At 40.4% G+C, this 17,396-nt stretch overlaps 1 protein-coding gene across 1 annotated transcript in view; it reads left to right on the top strand.

The window, feature by feature from the left end:
• LOC109415401 (peroxidasin homolog) overlaps positions 1 to 17,396 on the top strand; it is a 567,856-nt gene that overhangs the window by 368,943 nt on the left and 181,517 nt on the right. Inside the window, exon 6 of the mRNA XM_062856469.1 lies at positions 12,431 to 12,578. Coding sequence (XP_062712453.1) covers positions 12,431 to 12,578 — 148 coding nt within the window. The remainder of the gene's footprint in view (positions 1 to 12,430; positions 12,579 to 17,396) is intronic.

The raw sequence follows: 17,396 nt of genomic DNA, 5'->3' as shown, positions 1-17,396 counted from the left end.
GGGAAGCCCTCAGGCGCAAGAGTCTCCCTGAGAAACACAGAACACAGCATTTTCGTGCAGAGTACTGAAAAAGCTTCCAATATCTTGGTAGCAAAAATGGCGGCCGATGGTGGCACAAAGATCGACAAAGATCAAGAAGGCGAGGGCTGCTTTTGCGAGTTTAAGAAATGTATGGAAAAACAAATAGATCAGTCGACGCACCAAAATTCGAATTGTTAACTCGAACGTGAAATCTGTACTGCTATACGCCAGTGAAATCTGGTGTGTATCAGTTGAGTACACTTAACGGCTGCAGGTCTTCATCAATAGATGCCTGCGGTATTTAATTCGTGCATGGTGGTCTCATAATTGGATCTACAACGTGGAGCTCCATCGTCGATGTCATCAAAAGCCGATAGCGACAGAAATTCGTGAGCGAAAGTGGAGGTGGTCGACCACACTCTACGCAGGTAAGGAAACGAAATCTGCAAGGAAGAGTTAGATTGGAACCCAGCAGTACATCGCAGTAGAGGCAAACCAGGAGGCGCAGCCTCAACAACGAAATCAAGCAAGTCGACAGAAATTTGACCTGGCTACAGGTCGAGGCGATGGCTTGCAATAGCCCAGGATAGAGATCTTTCAATTCGCCCCTCTGCACCACCGTGGGTGCCCAGGACTGAAAGTAAGTAGAAAGTATTTACCTGGAAAATAATTTAAACATTCCTTTACTAATTACTGCATGAATTCATTCAGAAAGTACTCCAAGAAATCCTCCAGGAATTTCTCCAGATATTTCTTCAAGCAATTCTTGAAGAAATTCCTGGAAGTATTCTTGTAGGAATTCTTGGATGAATTCCTGAACAAAATCTTCAAGGAATTCCTAGAAAAATTCCCAGAGAGATTCTTGAAGGAATTCTTGAAAGATTTCTTGGAGGAATTCATGGAAAGGAATTTTCGAAGGGATTGTTGGAGGAGCTCTTTGCGGATGTCTTGGAGGAATTCCTGGACGAACTCTTCTGGAGGATTTTTCAAACGAATTCTAGAAGGAATTTCTGGAAAAAAAAACCCTGGAGGTTTTTCTGGCGAAATTCCTGAAGGGATTCTTGGCAGAAATCTTAGAGGGTTCTCAATGTGTTCACCAAACACATAAACAATTATATCACCGACGCTTTGCAAGCAAAATATGGTTTACTTCCACGGTTAGAATCTCCTGAAATAATGCAAATCATGGACGAAGCTAGAAAAAACAGTAATAAGGGGCAATTCTTCCTTAATTGTCCGAAAAGTTCAAAAAATCATAACTTGGTTAACAAAACAAAAACAATCAATTTTCTTATGTCAATAAGAAGCTAAGAATCTAAGAATTATCGAGAAAAATATCACACATAGTCGTAGCCAGTGATATGGGTTCACAAGGGGCAGAGAAATTGAGTTCTCAAATCTGTACACATAACCAATATTCCATACTAATTTCTCAGTCAACAAATCAAAAATTAATCGTTCTTTTTTACCCATATAAGCCACCAGAACTCATCTTGAAAGAATTAGGCATAGTCGTAGTAGGGAAACAGTGAACGGGGGGAGAGAAAGGTGACTCTGAATGTTTTTCAAAAATTGCCGCTTTGCTGGTAAATAATGACTTTATTCTACGATTGGCATCTTGAGACTATGTAAAAAAACAAACAATATATAAGCGGAGGTAGGAAAACATCTCCAGGGCAGTTTCTAGAATAATACATTTAAAATTCAGAAAGTCATCACTCTAAAATTAAGCAAGAAATTCTCAATTTTCCTTCAGAAATAAAAAGTTAAGAATTTCTAATAAAGAAAAAATACGACACATGGTCGTAGCCATGATGCTTGAAAAAAAATCATGGATTAGTTCATTTCCTTCCTTTCGAGGTTAAAATGGGATAATACACAATTGAATAAATTCATTATTATAATTAATCATTTGAGAGAACTTCATAATAAAATTCTGATGGAATCCGCGAAGCATTCCCAAAACTATTCCTGAATGGTGTTCTCATAGAAACCCTTACAGAAACTTTTGTTGGAATAAATTGCCCATGAAATCCGTGGATGAAATCTTAAAGGAATCACTGAAAGAATTCTCCAACAATTCCTTTATCAAATTCCACTAGGAATCCCTGGAGAAATTTCTCAAAGAATCTGAAATTTCTTGATTGTATCTCTGTAAGAATTCTCGATGGTATCCCAGGAAAATATCGTTAAAGAGGATCCTTCAAGAACCCATGATTTGATTGAGAGTTTTCTCATTAACTACCTGGAAGAATCCTCAAGGTTGATGGTATCCTCCAAAGAAAACCTGAAGAAATTCACTAAGGTATTCCAGGGGAAATTTCCTATGCCATCCTTACAGAAATATGCAATAAAATAAATAGAGATGAGTCCGATTAAATCATTGGGTGAACTCCTGAAGGAATCTCTGAAAAAATCCCTTGGCTAATTCCTTAGCACATATGGAGAAATTTGTTGAAGAATTTCACGATGAAATTCTACGGGGAACTCCCGACAGAATTCCTAAATAAGATTCTCAAGGAATCACTGGAGCAACTCTGTAACAAATTCTTTTAATCCCAGGGGAAATCCTCTAAAGATTGCTCAAGTTTCAGGAAAGATTATCCAAAAGTGCGTCAACAAATCCCTGCAGAAATTCTTGTTGAAATCCTTGAAATCTCACTATCCATCGAATGTCTGGTCAAATTTCTGTAAGAATCTCTTTGAGGATTCCCGGGAGGTAGAATTCAAAAAACACGTAAATAATTTCAAGAATTTTTTTTTAAATTTTTTTTTCGTAAATTTCAACTAATGCTATTCCTTTCGAATATGTTCGGAATATGATGAAACCATTGGGTGAATTCTGTAATAAAGTATCTGGATAAATTCCCAAAAAACCCTACACAAATTTTTAATGATGTTCTAAATCAGTACACCAAAAAAATGTTTATCGAATGTCTTAGAAACAAGTAATAATGTAAAGCTTCTGCAAAGAATACTTGAAAAATAAAAACGGTGGAATACCTAGAGAAGTTTACAAAAAAAACTCTTGGATGAATTTCTAACCAAATCTTTAGAAAAATTTCGCAAATTGTATTGTAACGGACAATGCCAGCAGGCACTGGTGCTTTCCGTACGATCATTTTTGATGAACAATTAGTGTTGGTTTGAGCCGTACATCGAGCGGTCGCCTTTATATTGTGCACTCATTAACTGAATAAATTCAAATCTTTCCACGTTATTTCGTGTCGCGTTTTTTATCATTTGCCGATTTTCTCATCACGTTACATCTGGGGGCTCAACCGGGATTTGCTTCCCACAGCAAAACATAAAAATGAACCAAACGGTAGTTGAGCTTGGACATCGGATGGACCGACTTGAACGGATTGTCGTCAAGTTGGAAAACATCATAAGGAACGTCTTCAATACTGAGGTGCTGCAACAAGCAACACAAACGCAAAATGAAAACGATTGTGGCGAAAACAATGGTTGTTTTGGACCGCAGCGATCTGAACCACCAGTTCAGGCATCAATAGTCACAGCGGAGCCGATGCGGAATTTAAATGAGATGCGGAGGAACAGCGACAACGTTTCAGAAACATCCACACAGCTACAGTGTATTATGATGAATACTACCATTAGGAAACCGTGGTATACTGCCAACAGCGAGTTTTTTACGGCAGGAGAATTTCTGGAGCGATTTGAAAATTACTGTCGAAACCAAAACCCACGTGCGACGGATAGTTGGATGATAACAACTGTTTATGATTGTTTGTCTGGATCGCCTAAGCTCTGGTATCGCATGTATTCCTACAAGTTCGACAGCTGGGACCGTTTCAAGATGCTTTTTGTGCAACAGTTTTGGGGTTGTCGGCAACAACGAGAGTTTAGGAAACTGCTGCACGATGGAGTATACGACCAAAGAGGTAGAGGATCGAAAATGAGTGCTTATTTTGCAAGGATGTTCAACAAAGCCCGATACATGTCGCTACCGCCAACTGAAGATGAAATTATTCGTCTACTATCTCAGCATTACTCTACTTCTATTAGAGAGAAGCTCTGTCATCTCAACAAAATTGAAGCCGTTTACAATTTCTTAGATGAAGAGGATTACGTGTCGAACAAATGTAAAGCTTCAAGAGACAAAACATCGCTGGAGATAGAATCAACAGTTCCGGTGACAAATGATCGTTCTAGGGAGGGGGAGCTGTAACGGACAATGCCAGCAGGCACTGGTGCTTTCCGTACGATCATTTTTGATGAACAATTAGTGTTGGTTTGAGCCGTACATCGAGCGGTCGCCTTTATATTGTGCACTCATTAACTAAATAAATTCAAATCTTTCCACGTTATTTCGTGTCGCGTTTTTTATCATTCGCCGATTTTCTCATCACGTTACAGTATAAAGAAATTTTCAATGGCTTTTCTAGTATAAACTCTCCAATGAATTGCTTAGAGCATTAGGCAAGTTTCTAGGCTTTTCGTAGCATTTCCAAGCTCATTAAAAGGTTTCAGAACCATTTGAGGTAACGTTCGGGAGAGTTTAGGAAAAGTCTGTAGGGGTCTCTTAAGCCTAGGGATAAGGGCCAGGACACACAGGGGCGATATATGTGTGCCATTCTAGGAAAGGAACAGGGAGTGACATAAACTTTCTCAGCATCGTCACTCCCACCGATTTTCACGTATATTTTTGGTTTTTAATTAAAATTAGTGGTTGTTAGGGTAGTGGAACCAACTCGGCAGGACTCCTGTTTTGGACACTTTTCGGCACCAACATTTCAAAAGGGCGTAACTGCTTTTGCAACCAATGCCTTCTCACAAAGCTGTGGAGCGTATCCCATCCCTCTCGAGCAATCCACTAGCACAAATAGAAAGATAAAATCCTCCTCTTTCGATCAATGGATGTGAACTGCGTGGGATGAATGAAATACGATCCACAGCTCTGTGAGAAGGCATTGGTTGCAAAAGCAGTTACGCCCTTTTGAAATGTTGGTGCCGTTTTCTGGTAAAGCCTGTATCCGCAATAATCGGGACAGGCTGTAGCTCTGCAATAAATACAGTAAAATTGCTTAAGTTTTGCCTAATAATATCTTAAGATGTGTTCCTTTCACCTGTAAAATTTCATGTGAATCGGTGAAGTACCTTTTGTTGTAGCAATGAAACAGTAGAACGCGAGCAATTGAATTTTGTACAGTCCCTGGTTTAGCTTGTCAGTGCTGTTACTTTTGAATTCAATTAAGAAATTGGCTGAAATTTTGAACACATACCTCTCAATCTACTTTACTTGCATAGGCAAAATTTCAAAAAAATCGATGCACTATCAACAATTTTATAGTCGAAACATATATTGGGATTGACCGTGATTTTAGCCTCTCAAACAACAATTTGTGAGTACCCCTTATTGTATCGATTGTATTGTTGAAAGTACTACACCAATAATCATCAAATTTTGCAGGCATAATATACACATAATCAACTACCTTCTGTGGAAATTTCATGAAAATTGGCAGAGACATTCAAAAGTTATGAATGGGCAAACATTGCACATGAAAAACATGAAACATTTTCACTAACACTATCCCCTATCAACACCAGTAACTTTCAATCCAAATGATAAAAGTTGATGAAATTTTGCATGAAAGTGTCTCTATAAGTATTATAATTGCTCACGAAATTTCATAATTTTCCTCACAGAACTTTGAATTGTAGTGGATAAGAATCATCTAGTATTCGAATGAAAATTGGTGATGATTGTACAATAGTTATTTATGTAACGAGTTGCAAAAAGTGGATTTTTTCAGCACGAGTCGTACATTTATCCAACGAGGCTTGCCGAGTTGGATAAATACGAAGAGTGCTGAAAAAATCGAGTTTTGCAACGAGTTCCATACACAATTTTATGCAATGATTTTTTCATAATGCAACTGATTTGAGTTGCATAATGTTCATAATGAGTTGCATTATGAACAATATACAACTATTTTTCATTATGCAACTCATTTCAGTTGCATAATGAATCAGTTCGGAAAAAAATGGCCATTATGATACCAAAATGAGTTAGATAAAATATTAATTATGATTCTGAACTGCATAAAATCTTAAAAACCACGACTGTTTGTTTCTTATCCACAGTTAAAAGTAATGCATCTATTTTTATGAAATTTTGCACAAATAATAAACATACATCAAAGAGTTCTCAGTTAATTTTTGGTCAATTTTCATTGATTCAGTACAGAGTTACAGCCGTTCTTTTATGTCCCGTTTATTGCGGATACAGGCTTTATATCTCAGCAAATTTTTAACCACTTGACATATTTTTCAAGTCTAGTCAAAGAATGTCCAAAGTACTGGCCACTTCCGAAGTGGCTCGCGATTCTATGAGATGTCCCTACTCGGAAGCTTCCATGTTGAATCAAAAACTATGCATAGTAGGCCTGACAGCTTTAATGCTTTCATAATAAGATACACTGTTATTAAAAATTACCAAAGATATTGATGTTGCTTCTATCAGGTCTTACTTACCTTACCGGTCAGGCTAAGGCCGGGGTGGCCTCTGCTGTACATAGTAGCCGCCTCCACTCCACTCGGTCCATGGCTGTTTGTCTCCAGTTCCGCACTCTGCGTAGGGTCCGCAGATCGTCCTCCACTTGGTCGACCCACCTAGCTCGCTGCGCTCCACGTTTTCTTCTACCGGTCGGATGACTCTCGAGAACCATTTTAGTCGGGTTGCTATCCGACATCCTGATGACGTGATCCGCCCACCGTAGCCTCCCGATTTTCGCGGTATGGACGATGGTTGGTTCTCTTAGCAGCTGATGCAGCTCGTGGTTCAATCGCCTTCTCCAAGTCCCGTCTTCCATCTGCACTCCGCCGTAGATGGTACGCAACACCTTCCGTTCGAAAACTCCAAGGGCGCGTTGGTACGTAGGGTCCATGTTTCGTGCCCATAGAGGACGACCGGTCTAATCAGCGTTTTGTAGATGGTTAACTTTGTGTTACGGCCAAGGGGCTAGTCGCTTGGAACATTGTGCCAAGAGGTGCCAAGCACACCGTCTTATACGCTGTGTGGCACACCGAGGCACTCTGAGGCACAGTTTTGACACTTGAGTTTGGGTGAAAAAACTAGGCAACCATGTGCATTTGACCTGCAAAATGAAAACAAACAGTTGGTTGTCTTGGTAGTTGCCAAGCAAAATCTGAATCATCAAGCAGTGGCACTTCGGGGCACACTGAGGCACAATTCAATACCCGTTGGCACACTGAAAATAATTGGCACAAGTAAAGATGTGCTCAGCGACTCCCCCTTGGTTACGGCGAACTTTATTCGATCGTAAAGTTCTGCGGAGTCCAAAGTAAGAACGATTTCCTGCCACAATGCGCCTCTGAATTTCTCTGCTGGTGTCGTTGTCGGCGGTTACCAGTGAGCCCAAGTACACGAATTCTTCAACCGCCTCGGTTTCATCACCGTCGATATGAATTCGGGGTGGCGGGCGCGGTGATTCCTCCCTGGAGCCCTTTGCCATCATGTACTTTGTCTTCGACACATTAATGATTAGTCCGATTCGCCTGGCTTCACTCTTTAGTCGGATGTACGTTTCCGCCATCGTCTCAAATTTACGAGCAATAATATCAATATCATCGGCGAAACCAAGCAGCTGAACGGACTTCGTGAAAATCGTTCCACTCGTGTTTATCCCCGCTCTTCGTATTACACCCTCCAAAGCAATGTTGAACAGCAAGCACGAAAGACCATCACCTTGCCGTAACCCTCTGCGAGATTCGAAGGGACTCGAGAGTGTCCCTGATACTCGAACTACGCACATCACTCGATCCATCGTCGCCTTGATCAACCGTATCAGTTTATCCGGGAATCCGTATTCGTGCATAATCTGCCATAGCTGTTCTCGATCGATTGTATCATACGCCGATTTGAAATCGATGAACAAGTGATGTGTGGGCACGTTGTATTCGCGGCATTTCTGCAACACCAGGCGGATGGCGAACATCTAGTCCGTTGCAGCTAGAGCTTCCATTTCCCGACCATTTTGGTTGTCCCGGGATTCGGGATAAAATTTTTTGCTTGTCCCGGGAAATCCCGGGAAATTTTTCAATGTGCTTAAAAACGCATTTTTGCGATCAGGAATATGTTTTATTCATCAATTAAAAAAAACAATGGTTCAAATCAAGAAACTGGTCTTATTAATTTGAATTCGTTCGCTGAAAATACAACTTCAAGAAGCAAATGTTATTAATGATTTCATCGGACAGTGAGAATTGCTTTTTAGAACAGTTATTTCCGGAGTTCGATTTTAAGATTCGGGCTCAACTTACCATGTAGGTGGCTCAAAAATTGAGTTCTTTCGCAATTACTTTTGAAAAAAAAACAACCATTGGCCTGTGCCCTCTTTTTCATCCTTCTCTTTCTCGTGTTTGTTTAAGAGAGTGAGTGAGATAAAAGAAAAAGCTAGCTACGTTAATGTTGCCGAATCAGTCTAAGACGGGCTGGCATATTACTTTATAGCCGATTCCAGTTCTTCACGCTTGTTGGATGGTGTTATGCATACAAGACAATCCAGCATTCAACTCGGCAGCGTCATTATCGGTCTGTCTTTGGCAGTCTCGCAACAATCGAACTCCCAGTTCCTTGATGAACTTAATCATTTCTGTTTTCGATAAGCTTTCCAGTTCTGTTAGCACTTGCGTTGACGACGGAAGACCTTGAAAGAACTTTAACGCTGTTATTATTTCCTTGTGGCGCCGTTTGTTAATTCTTTTCATATTTACATGGAAGAGGTCGTTTCCAACTTTGGAGTTACTTTTCGTAAGCTTCGAATACAAGAAACTCAAGCTGCCTTCCGCAGACAGTAATATCCGTAGCGAGTCTGATTGGCTGAAGAGCTTCCTGAAGGATTTTTTGCAACCTCAAAATCATTGTCCAACATAAGCTTAGAAGGCCTATTTCGAAAAAATGTTGTTTGATGCAATCAAAACCGTAAATGAAGTGCTCCAGCAGCGTTTCAGTCGAGTTTCAACGAGTTTTGATGTCCACAGACAGTTGAAGTAGTTTATGTAACATTTTCGTGTTTTTTTGTTGAGGGCGATTTTCGAAAAAAAAATCACGGCTCTTCGAATACGTTTCAGACACTCCAAATTCAAATCAAAGGGAATCAAAATGAGTAAGAAATGTGTGTCCCGGGAATCCCGGGATTTCCGGGATGGTGAAAAATGTTATCCCGGGATTCAGGAAATCCCGAATTTGTCAAGATCCCGGGATTTTTTGTCCCGGGATATCCCGGGTTGGAACCTCTAGTTGTAGCGCGTTCACCCATAAATCCAGCCTGATATTGCCCCACGAACTCTCTTGCAATCGGTGATAGACGGCGGCATAAAATTTGAGTGAGTATCTTGTAGGCAGCGCTCAGTAGTGTGATCGCGCGGTAGTTCCCGCAATCCAACTTGTCGCCCTTTTTGTAGATGGGACACACGATACCTTCCATCCATTCCTCCGGTAATACTTCCTCCTCCCAAATCTTGGTAATGACCCAGTGTAGTGCTCTCACCAGTGCTTCTCCACCGTATTCTAGAAGCTCGCTTGGTAGTTGATCTGCTCCAGCGGCTTTGTTGTTTTTCAACCGGCCAACCTCCTCCTCAATCTCTCGAAGGTCAGGGGCCGGAAGTCTTTCGTCCTGTGCACATACTCCTAGATCGGTTACCCCGCCACCTTCGGTACTTGCAACGTCGCCATTGAGGTGCTCATCGTAATGCTGCCGCCACCTCTCGACCACCTCACGCTTGCTCGTGAAAATATTCCCGTGATTATCTCGGCACATGTCGGCTTGTGGCACAAAGCCTCTGCGCGAGCGGTTCAGCTTCTCGTAGAACTTTCGTGTGTCCTTAGCGCGGTACAGCTCTTCCATCGCTTCGCGATCTCGTTCTTCCTGCTGGCGCTTCTTCATCCGGTTTCAAGGTCTGCTAGCTTTAAATTTAAAGATGTTCAAAGGTTTTCAGAGGGTTTCAGAAGAGTTTCAGATGACTCTTTGGAGACATCAAGGGGATTTTTTGAGGGGTTTTAAAGCACGTCAAGGAGCTTCTATCGATATCTGGAAATTGTATGAGGCTTTAGGGAAGTCTGCGGATGTCTTTAGGAAGTTTTGTGTGACGTTTTATAAAGTTTTCAGGGGAAGTTTTATGAGGCGTTTCAAGATTTGTCTAGAAGTATCGAAGGGCGTAAGTAAAGTTATGAAAATTTGACGAGGACCTCTGGATACTTTCTGAGGGTCATAAAGACATTTCAATCGATTATCATAGATTGCAGAGGGTTTTAAAACGCTTTAGTACAGTTTTAGAAAAGTCTACGGGAGTCTCAGAAATTGTCTGGTTTTTAAAGACCATTTCTGGGTTTTCAATGTCCTTCCTATATTATCTTCTAATTGAATCATCTTCTTATCTGTCTTTATTCATATCTTGCTATTGTTCTCCATTCCTGGTCTTCTTATCTCTTCCTATCTCTCCATACTTCGATCTTATCATCTGTCTATTTTTCTATCCATTTATCGTTTTATCTTTCTGTCTGCCAATTTCTCTACCCTCATTTTTTTATCTTCCTGTCTTCCCATTTTTTGCTCCTCATATAAACTTTTGTTTCTATCTTCCTATTTTCCTCTTCTTACTGCTGACTTCATCTTTCATACTTCTTCTTCTTCATGGCTCTACGTCCCCACTGGGACTTGGCCTGCCTCGCTTCAACTTAGTGTTCTTTGAGCACTTCCACAGTTATTAATTGAAGGGCTTTCTTTGCCTGCCATTGCATGAATTTGTATGTATATTGTGAGGCAAGTACAATTATACACTATGCCCAGGGAGTTGAGAAAATTTTCCCGACCGGAACGGGAATCGAACCCGCCATCTCCGGATTGGCGATCCAAAGCCTTAACCACTAGGCTAACTGGAGACCCCATCTTTCAGTTTTCCTGATTTCCTCGTTGATTACACAGTGTAACAAAAATTAACTTTCGGTCTGTCTCAAGAGGAAACTTTTGTGTCTCTGACAGATTTTGGCCCGCTGAATCCGAATTCGGGCTCAGATTTGCTCCAATACGTCACAATTTTGAGCTATACCTCAATTTATAGGGCAAAATATGCGATTTTGGGCTTTTTAAACTACAAGCCATTAAACAAGGAAATATTTTTTTCTAGCAATCAAAAGGTTAATTGGTCAATTAACATCTAAATTAACGACTCATGCAAAATGTTTCGTTTTACCAAATCGAATTTGATAGTTTTAAGCGATTTATGTTAGGTACGATATTTCCCATACAAGTCACTCTCCAAAAGTTGCATGCAAGTTTTCATACTATCATAAAATGCTTAAATCTATCAAATTTGATTTGGTAAAAGAAAATATTTTGCATAAGTTGTTAATTTAGATGTGTATTGACCAATTAAACTCTTGATTGCTTAAATAAAATATTTCCATGCTTAATGGCTTGCAGTCAAAAAAGCTCAAAATCGCATATTTTGCCCTATAAATTGAGGTATAGCTCCAAATTGTGACGTGCTGGAGCAAATCTGAGCCCGGATTCGGATTCAGCGGCCCAAATTTTTTCGGAGACACATAAGTTTGCTCTTGAGACAAAAAAATGCTGCGCTGTGTTACTAAACTTCTTGCAATAAAATCTTTCTATCTTCTTACCTAAACATTTCCTTTCTTATTATTTTTTTCATATTTCTGGTTATTTAGCTTGCTATCTTCACGTTTTTCTTATTTTCTATTCTCGTATGCTAGAATTCTTCTTTCCTACCATCACATCTTATCAGCTTCCTATTTAACGGTTTCGCAATTTTTCAATTTTTTGTCTATCTTTTAATCTGATTTTTTTTTTATTTTTTTACCATTTTATCTTTTTATCTCCCTATCTTCTGTTTTACTTTAAATTATAGATTTTCAAAATAAAATCAATGTATCCAGCCATTTGAAAGTTTCCTAAAACCTACAGTCAAATCCATCTCTGACTGCTCTGTCGAAATGCACTCGACTCGAAAAGAACCAACACACCGATGAAGAGTGCCACTACAGCTCTCGAGGCGCAAACATTTAATCGCATTTGGCTCACATTCAATCCCCGATCGAGGGTCTCGTGAAGCCTTCCTTCCACCCCTATTCCACCCCTCCCTCATGCACCAAACCAAACCAATCGTCCATGGCTTTATTTGTACTAGTCAGCTCTAGTCGTCAGCCTAGTAGTAGTTGGGCCACTTGCATAATAGTACTCATCCACCGACAATAACCCGAATGAGCAAACATTGCCATCGTCGTCCTAGTCGTCGTCCTCGTCATCGACGTCGACGTCGACGATCCTTTATGCTACCACACCAACAGACTCATTCTGGCTTTTGCCTTTCTTTTCTCCTATTTTTTTTTGCTCCACAGGACTCATTCGCCGGTGCATCACATCTGTCGGAAAGTCCGACACTGCTGCTGGAACGTGTCGATCGGCACCACGCCGGAATTTACCAGTGCACAGCGGACAACGGCGTCCGGGAGGCAGTGCACGCCGATATCGATGTAACGGTGCTGTGTAAGTATTTTTTTTTTGCTCTGCTCTCTTCTGTGCTACTTGCTGTAAGCCCCTTACGGCATGACCGGCATGTCCGACCATCATGCGAGTGGGGGGAAGGGTGATTGGGGGATTCCATTGAGCAAACAGACCATAACCTAGAGCAGCTACTACTACCGTTGGTGGTGTCGTGGGGTCCAGCCATAGCCTGGCAGTGCACAGCTGGTTTGCAACGTGCGCTGGAGGGAGGAGCAAGGGAATTGATTCCAGTGGTTTACGAACTTTTGCTGTGCAGTTTGCCAATTCAGAAAAGCCATGAATTATGAATAATTGACTGGCGGAACTTCAATAAGAGCTTTAAATGTCTTGAAGAGGTGTTCGTTATAAGAATTTATGGCTAAGGAGGACACGGCTCATGGGCCATTTGATTGCTAGAGTAGTGGGGATCGTGGTATCAGATGAATATGATATCACAGGTAGTGATGATTTCAGCGAGTCAGATATTTGATGTCGTTAAACGCATAGCAGTTCAATGGTCTGAAATGTTAACGTAGAACGTTGCCCAGTATTAGTTAACTTTTTTTTTATTACCGACACTTTATACTAATAGTGCATTCGTGTCAAATTAGTTAACTTATAATTATTGTCGGGCCGCCACCAAACCGGACACAATCAAGTCGCGACGCGACCCAACTCGCGACGTTTTTTAATCATGTCAAAAGTAGTGCGCATCCTTCCCGTTGTTGTCAGCAACACAGCGCACTAGATGCGAAACAGTTGCGACACTTGTGGACCAAGAAAATGGCAATTTTTGATCGAATGTCGGTCTTGATTCCAACCGGATAGACAATAACGTTATTGGGTTTATTTCCAGTTGCGCCAACAACTTTTCTAAAGTTTACTTAAACCGTCGATTGACATTGATCATCCTTTGAGTTGACATCAGAGATGCCAGATTATTTTATCAAAAATCTGTATGAACACAGATTTTTCTGTTTCGGCGAATTGGAGGGTATAGCAGACACCAAGAGTCCTAGATTTCAATTAAAGTTTTACAAAAATGTACTACTTTTTGACGGTTTTTAATTTTTGCTGGTATTTTGTTTTCCTCAAACATATGTAGAAATGTACATTTTTTCATAAATTCTTTTAATTTCAAGCAGCAATTTATTGAAAATAATTTTAAATTTTATGCTTTCTGGAGAAATCTATATCACATTTCAAAAACCTGTATTTTTCTGTACTCTGTATTTTGTCTGTATAGGAGGTCAAAAATCTGTATAATACAGAAGAAATCAGAATATCTTGCATCTCTGGTTGACACAGAAAGACTGGGTATTGCGTAAAGCGTAATTCAGATCTCATGGAGACCAGAATCCTCTGACCAGCAACTCCTATCTCTACCTTCCCGTGGCACCGGTCGAGCAGCGAGCAACGGTAGGCAAGATCGGGTAGCCATCCCCGGTGGGTATCAGGTATCAGTAGGTCGGCTCCAGAGGCACGTTCTACTCCATTTTGTGCCATCGTCATGAATACGAGCCTATTCATCATTTACCTGAGGGAGAGGGAAAATAGGAATAAGGGATGGGATAGGGAAAGGGAAGGTAAGGGAATAGGGTTGACATAATCGCATAAGCGTACCACAACGGGATCAAACAGCGCCCTGAAAAGGACACTGTAAAAAACGCAAAAAGCGTAAAGTAAGCCTATAGCTACTTGCCATAACGGGTTCAGAGCAACATAACATCCTGAAGATTCAGGCTTCTTAGGTCAGTTTCACCTATAGAAGAAAGAAAATTTGAATATTAAGTAAGCCGGAATGATCCCAAGCAACACACAAGTTACAAAGAAGTGTCGACAGCGCAGGTTTTTGGTTGTATAGGAGCTACATTCATGTAATTCTAACTAAAAGGCAGAATAACTTGAAAATGACTCGTGTCCAACCAAAAACCTGCGCTGTCGATACTTCTTTGTGACTTGTGTGCTGCTTGGGATGGATATCACAGAAAATGGCATCATGTAATCAAAAATCAAGCATAAAATTGAACGTTTGATCATGCACATGAATCGTTTAACGATAATAATTGAAAAATATACAACCTTGGCCTTTGTTCCACTCTGCGCTTTGAAATTTTAGCTAACGTTGGCTGAAATTTACACGAACTACGTGTGATCAGCACAGCCGCTGACGGCGACCGCAGCAGCAGTCAGCCATATTGCAAAGTGTGTGTTTTCATTTCGCGAGGAATAATTTGGGAAACAATCACTTAATTTCTTAATTTAGAGCTGATAATTGATGATTTTTTTTCTATGTTTGTTAATTTATAGTGTGTTTACAAAACGGTGACATTCGTGTTGTTGCTTGAGGAAGTGGCTGAAGTGCGGAAAGTGTTTAAAAATGAGAATGCCGTGGCAGTAGCAGATGCCGTCATTAGCACCACCTGGATTTCCATCGCATTGAAAGTGTGAGATACAAAATCATATTAAAACTTAATAAATACATCCACTTGTCATGTAGAAGCGTATTTTTTCCTTCAACTGGGTGAGACTTTCCCCAAAATTGAAACATATTGGCGTCTTCCAAAAAGGAAAAAGATATCTCGGCTCATCCACTTCGCATTTTTTCTCTGATTAGCTTTTGTTTACTAGTAGGCAACGAACTATGAATCCAAACGATGAAATTTACATGATGATTAAAATTCACACCTGCAATCAAAACAGCACATGTAAATTTTAACACCAGCAGTATTTTACGCTAACCTTGGCATTCCCTTTATGTGCATTATATGTATCGTAAATTTACCAGAATTTTTGATACTGTGTAATCAAGTGTTTACCGAGTACTCGGAAACGCAGTTGCGTAAAAACTTGGTAGTTACAAATCAAATGATTCAAAGTTCCACATTCGGATTCTCAAAATATACAAATGGAGCAGCCTGTTGAGGCTTGTGATGGACAAAATCATTAGTAGGACCACATTAAGTTATCTCAATTGCGTTTCTGATACGAGATTCCTCATTCCTCAAAAGCGGTGGCAAGACTCCCGCATGGGGGCATCCACAAACACTCAATTTCCTAATCGCTGCTTGACGTAATGCCAAGAAGAGATGTTGGTTTTTGAGCATTTTGTAAATCCAATTGGAAATCATTGAAAGATAAATAGGACAATCCGTGCGGCTTCCAATATGGAATCGAAAGGTACGTGTTCAAAAGTATCCTGGAAATCCAAGAAAACACTCAAACAAAATTGTTGTTAAATGAATGCTTTTCCGATATTGTAAACAACATCGTGTAAACAAATCACAGTGGACTTTCCATTCTGATAAGCATGTTGGTTCCCATGGAGGGGCATGTTTGCCAGAAAAACATCACGGGTATTATGCTCGGCAAAGCGTTCTAATCATTTCAGAAGAAAGAGGTCAAATTTATAGGTCTGAACTTCATACGATGCATTGTCCACTTACGGAATAAACTTGACAGTATAATCCCACCAAGATTGGGAAATAACAAGGCCGCAAACAAGCAGTTTTATCAAAACATGTTGGGGCTCGAGGCATGACACGCGAGATTGTCATTTCAATTTTACTGAAAGTAGCAAACATCGGATCAAACGCAAAATGCGCAACCATATTGGTGTTAATTAAAGCATTAACTCTACATAGAAATCCCCCCTACGAAAGTGAAGTTCTTGGGCCAAAGCTGTTCTTTTATGCTGAAGATTGATCAGAGCTGTCATAACCATAGCCACTACCCAAACTAGGCACGATCAAACTCTTACAATCACAACACAAGAAGAAAGAGCAGCGATAAAAACCAATTCGGTATCGATTGAAGAACGCCAGAGACGAACATACACAGAGGACACTGTGAAGAACGCATAATGCGAAGAGCCATATAGGTTATAATTAAAGCTAATAAACAACATACTAGTAATCCCACCCTTATTGAGCCTCGCAGTTTAGGCTTAAGAAGGATAGCAGATTATTTCGGAGAAAAACAAAGTCAACTGCACCATTGCTCCGGTTAGCGCATTAAGAGCAGAATACTATGGAGGGCACCTTAGTACTCCACAGGCTCCGTTTGTGGTTAGGTTTTTATTAGACCCCCCTAACCGTTCATTCCTTGGCACGGTGGGCATAAAGCCGCATAACACCATGAATTAGGGGTCACCTGTTTAGTGGACTCTTACCACTGGATCAGGCGATCCGTAGTGTTATTCTTAGCCAATTGAAACAACCGCTACCGATACTACACAGCTATCTAGGCTGACCGGGAAAAGAAGTTAACATTGATAGCTAACTTCCAAGCATGCCCGATCAGACCGACTGGGTGGTCGAATGGGGTAGCCGCTTATCTAACGCAAGAGACTGGGTTCAGCTCGAATCTATGGTCAAGCTGAACGTGGATGTCGTGAACGTACATTGATGACACAAATACCAGGAATGGTACAGAGTCCATCATTGATGTGCCCTCTTAGAGCCCAGATCTAAACTCTAACTTTGATTGGAGGGTCGACGATGATTCGGTACAGAACTGAACACGAAACAGCCGAGAGTCTGCGTCACCCAAGTAACACAGAAAACATCTTTGGAAATTAAAATTTCTAAAGATGTATTATAAATGTACTATAAGTGGATTTTCAAACAACCCGTGTCATAGACGAGCTCTGATTATGTTTTTCGATAACAAACATAAAACCTAACAGCAGTCTAGCTTTTGGGCATCATAAACGTATGGAATATGTTGATTAAACAATTATGCAACAGAACTGAAGCAACAGGTGTTACGGGTATAAATATTTGTTACAATAATAAGACAGAATAATTGTTTAATGTGTTT

The sequence above is a fragment of the Aedes albopictus genome, chromosome 3, assembly GCF_035046485.1.
Source record: "Aedes albopictus strain Foshan chromosome 3, AalbF5, whole genome shotgun sequence".
Taxonomy (NCBI): Eukaryota; Metazoa; Arthropoda; class Insecta; order Diptera; family Culicidae; genus Aedes; species Aedes albopictus.
The sequence above is the reverse complement of the archived record's forward strand: the minus strand, read 5'-3'. Positions and strand labels throughout refer to the sequence as shown.